Source organism: Nelumbo nucifera, chromosome 1, assembly GCF_055504915.1.
Source record: "Nelumbo nucifera cultivar China Antique chromosome 1, China Antique-T2T, whole genome shotgun sequence".
NCBI classification, from domain to species: Eukaryota; Viridiplantae; Streptophyta; class Magnoliopsida; order Proteales; family Nelumbonaceae; genus Nelumbo; species Nelumbo nucifera.
In genome coordinates, this window is record NC_142649.1 from 211,073,870 (window position 1) to 211,078,295 (window position 4,426).

Genomic DNA, 4,426 nt, shown 5'->3' on the forward strand with positions numbered 1-4,426 from the left:
AGTACTTTATTGAAAATACTCCGTAAAAGTGTTTTTGTAAAAGTATTTTAGAAAAAATACTTCTAGACTTTTATAAAGTATTTTTGTAGAAGTGCTTTTGTAAAAGTACTTTTATAAAAGTACTTTCGTAAAAATGCTTTCATAAAAGTGTTTTTATAAAAGTGCTTTCATAAAAGTACTTTTGTAAAAGTGTTTTCGTAAAAGTTATTTTATAAGAATTCTTTTATAAAAGTTCTTCCACAAAAGTGCTTTCGTAAATGTGCTTTTATAAAAGTACTTCTGTAAAAGCTTTTTTTGTAAAAGTAATATCATAAAAGTACTTTTATAAAAGTGCTTTCATGAAAATACTTTTGTAAAGTGCTTCTATAAAAATGATTTTATAAAAGTATTTTTATAAAAGTGCATTCATAAAAATACTTTTCATAAAATTACTTTTATAAAAGTGCTTTTACAAAAGTGTTTTCGTAAAAGTGCTTTCCTAAATGTACTTTCATAAAAGTAATTTTATATTAACTTCAGTTTTGATTGATTTCAAATTGGACAAGGGTTTGGCCTCATGATTGGATTATTGGAAATTTGGTTTAGATCCAATTCAAACCAATTGGACCAATTTATTTTGGATTGGCTCAATCCAATAATTATAATAAACCATCCAAATCCAATTTGATAAGGTTTGGATCAGATTGGATCCAAACCAAAACCGGACGATTGACAGTTTGACACCCCTATCCAAAATTACTGTCCCACAATTTAAAACTTTGTTATCAAAATTGAAATCCAAAGATCCAAAATAAAAACCCTTCAGACTAGGATTATGCGATTCATATGAACATCCCTAATTCAAAGGCTGTAATGGTGTGTGAGGTCTGATTTTGTGAAGACTAAATCTGTGTTCCCAATTGCATGTTTCACGATCCTTAATAATTTTTATTGTAAAAACTAAAACCATTCACATTCACATAGAAAAACACCCTCCTTAGTCCAGGTAAATTATTTTGTTAGAGCATGTTAGAATAAGCTTTTTGTCTTCTCCATCTTTTTTCAATTAAAAAAAGGGAAAAATCCTGATACCCTGTACTTTGGGCTTAATGATATTTTGATCCCCAAACCTTTTAAGTGACATTTGAAAAGATATAAATGTCCTTCGAATACCATCTAATTTTTTTATCAACCATTTAAACATTGATAAAAAATAAATAATCCCATATCTTTACAATCTTCTATTTAAGAAAGTTTTTGAATTGTTCATTTTTTCTTAAATACCCACTGAGAAACATTTGACCCCAACTTTCTTAAATAGAAGAGATAAAGCTTTTGAATTGTTCATTTTTTCGCCAACATTTAAACGGTTCATAAAGAGAATTACAAATATTGGATTAACACATTTTTTAAGTTTGGATATTGAATTATCATATTTTAAAGTTCAGGACCAAAGTACCACTAGGCCCAAAATATAGAGTAATATTCGGAAATTTTCTCTAAAAAATTAAAATAACAATTAAATATAGCAGAAAAAGCATATGGGACAATATTTGGTGCCATCATAAAACCACCACACATTCATAACGGCAATCAACGTGGCAACACAATGATAAAAAGCGTTGTCTTCCAAAAAAGTGTTTCCCCAATTTAAAAAACTTGATACTCAAAATATTGTTAATAACCCAGTAAAAGAGGAGCACATTACACACACACCCCCTTCTACCCTCTCCAAGTTTCATTCAAGTGCGTGACATGATGACAAATGCTCGAGTAGTTAATTACTAATTGATTACATCTTTTTTGAATCCATTGTTTCTCCTTACAGGAAATTGATCACATTCCTACTAAATTCAGACACTGACAACTAGCTTAACTTCAACCCATTTCTGCAGGCTATTCACTACCCAACAAAGAAAGAAAGAGGGGTCTCCTCCTATTAGCGAATAGAGATTAGTTTAAGAGGTGTCTATACACATTTAACCACTGAATCAGGATGATCAAAAAGTTTGATCCCAGCGCTTAATCAGAGCTAAGATTTACCGAACCCCACCACCTTCAAATATTTCAACTTCTTCAAATCATGAATTAACAATTTAATACAAAGTTGTTAAGGCAAAATAATGACACCGACGCACCATAATTCGGTGGCCCGCATATATTTTGAGATAAAGTCACCGACACCGGCAATCGCTTTCACTCTTAAATTTGGACAATCATCAATTCATATACTACAACGCTCATTCACCCTCCTCCCTCAATCTTTCGATTGGAATAAAATAAGATAAAGTCAGAGGGGGACCCATCTTCTATTTCAGCGCTAGATAACATGAAACCCGTGATACATTGGATAATCATGGCCCTTACAAACGATGGAGAGAATCTTGACCGTTATTTCTATAAGGGTCGTAGCAACCTCTGCTGAGTACCGGCTAGACCGTTTCTTTCCTCTCCCGGTTCGCCCATTATCGGTGGCGGGCCCCACGAATGGCATCAACGCACACGCACACGAACACGACTCGTGTGTTGTGTACAGTGATATGACGTGTTGGTTCTACAGTAGTGAAGTAACCCGACACGTGATCTTTCCAAGCGGCGATTATTTTTCGGCATGCCGGTAATCGCCGATTTTAAGCAGAAAATTTAAAGAGGAAGAACATAAATCGTGCGCTGCCATTACTAACCAACGCCACGCGGACCTGTACAATCTGATCAACAAGTACTCTTCCCAGCTGGCGATTCAACCGAGCTCGCTCGGAGACAGCAACGGTCAATTCCAGCTGGAAAGCAGCGCAGTGGCACAGGTTACTAGAGGCAACTAAACGGGTGCACGTTAGCAATCTCGGCTCTGTAAGGAAACTGAGGAGCGAGAAAGGGCTGAGTTTTATTCTTCTGTGTAGTCTGTATCGTGTAAAAATGGAGACCCGTAGTCTGTTTCTTTATACAATCTCTAATCAGAGAGAGGCACAAGTGCAGCCAAATGGCCGCGAGCCAGTTACACACGCGCGAGTTCCAGCAGAAGCCAAGAACTCGAGCGTGCGAAGCCAAGGGTGGAACTATGGAAGCAGCGACAGAGCACATCAGAGCAAAGGAAGAGAGGATTGGAAAAGAACCGGATAATGCGATCTAGAAATCGGCGATTTTTCGGTGGAACCGGGATTTACGAGCATCCCTCCCGACCTCCTGCAAGCTCCGATGGCTCCGTATCGCCAACAAATCTCCTTTCTCTATATCTATAAACCGCCCGAAATCTCCGATCTCTGTCGAATCTGATCCACCAGTTCATGTAAAAAATGAAATGAATAAAAAAACTAGAGAAAAAAAGCGGATAAACCTCATCAGAACAACTAAAGGAGCTGCATTATACCTATGGGCTTCGAGGACCTCTGGAAACCATTGAAATGAGCTAAATCTGCGAGGATAAGTAGATAGTGTTCAGAGAAGAGCGATGAAAAGAGATAAACAACTATCGCAGTTTATAAAGTATACCTTTTTGAGAAGGATCGTAAGAACAAAGGTAGAGAACGAGAAAGCAGAAGATCGTGATGATTGGTATCAGATGTATGGATCTGTCGGCCCGGTAAGTCATCGACCGGTGAAGCTTCTCTCCCTTGTTCTCTTCTTCGTCCGCAACGGCTCCACAACCGCCAACACCGGCGCTTTCCCTTTTCTTATGGTCCTCCTCATCGACCCTCTCTTCTTTTCCTACGCCATGGCTTTGGAGCTTCGACCCAGGCGAGCCTAGAGACTGTCTTTGCATGTTGAAAGAAGCAGAGAGAGAGAGAGAGAGAGAGAGAGACAAGTGGGGGTGGGGAGGGAGAGACGATGATAATGATGATGATGATGCCTTTGCTGTCTAGGCCTTTTAATTGCAAGCCATTCGTTTTTCTTTCCTTTTCTCAATTTGATATTAATGGCTTTTTTTATTTCCAGCTGTGCCCTTATTTGCTTCACAGGCTCTCACTGTCCAGTTTTCAATGAATTGAGTAGGGAAAGAAAGCTGGAAAAGACTATTTGCTTAGTTGGAATACCATGGTTTTAATTAATTGATTAGTTTTTAATTACCATTTAATAATGGATTAATCTTGGAATGTGGGGAGCGTATTAACTGGATTTAGTCGCTCAACAAGCACAAGCAGGTTGCAGTCTGTATCTGTAGATTTCTAAATAGGGTAACAGTGCGTGCGCATTGCGTAATACGCACACTTCTTCCGGATCAAAATCGCAACCGCTGGATCGGGAAGTTGATCGTAGCGATCTGATCAACAGTTTCCATTTGTAGTAGTATTTTATTAACTTGTAACATGGAGTTTGATATCGGCATCCGAATTAGGGTTTCGTGTTGAGTAGGGGTGTCGACGGATCGGGTTCGGTACGGGCGTCAACCCGAACCGATTTTGAAGCATTAAAACCCTCGTCCGAATTTTGGTTGATCCGGATTTTACCC

The 4,426-nt window shown here is 37.9% G+C and overlaps 1 protein-coding gene across 1 annotated transcript; it reads right to left on the minus strand.

The window, feature by feature from the left end:
- Nucleotides 1-2,044: 2,044 nt before the first annotated feature.
- LOC104588813 (uncharacterized) lies at nucleotides 2,045-3,883 on the minus strand. Its single transcript, XM_010246903.3, has 3 exons — nucleotides 3,469-3,883; nucleotides 3,347-3,391; nucleotides 2,045-3,248 (listed from the first exon to the last, which is right to left on the minus strand). The coding sequence occupies exons 1-3, from the start codon at nucleotides 3,737-3,739 to the stop codon at nucleotides 3,106-3,108; spliced, it is 459 nt and encodes a 152-aa protein (XP_010245205.1). The 5' UTR covers nucleotides 3,740-3,883; the 3' UTR covers nucleotides 2,045-3,105.
- Between the last annotated feature and the right edge of the window lie 543 nt (nucleotides 3,884-4,426).

What these genes read in the sequence shown, in the direction of transcription:
- LOC104588813 (XM_010246903.3), bottom strand. Translation starts at nt 3,739, where the DNA reads ATGCAAAGACAGTCTCTAGGCTCGCCTGGGTCGAAGCTCCAAAGCCAT. An exon ending in TTACGATCCTTCTCAAAAAG is followed by an intron (nt 3,392 to 3,468) that starts GTATACTTTATA and finishes TTATCCTCGCAG; the next exon opens with ATTTAGCTCATTTCAATGGT. An exon ending in GAGGTCCTCGAAGCCCATAG is followed by an intron (nt 3,249 to 3,346) that starts GTATAATGCAGC and finishes CTGGTGGATCAG; the next exon opens with ATTCGACAGAGATCGGAGAT.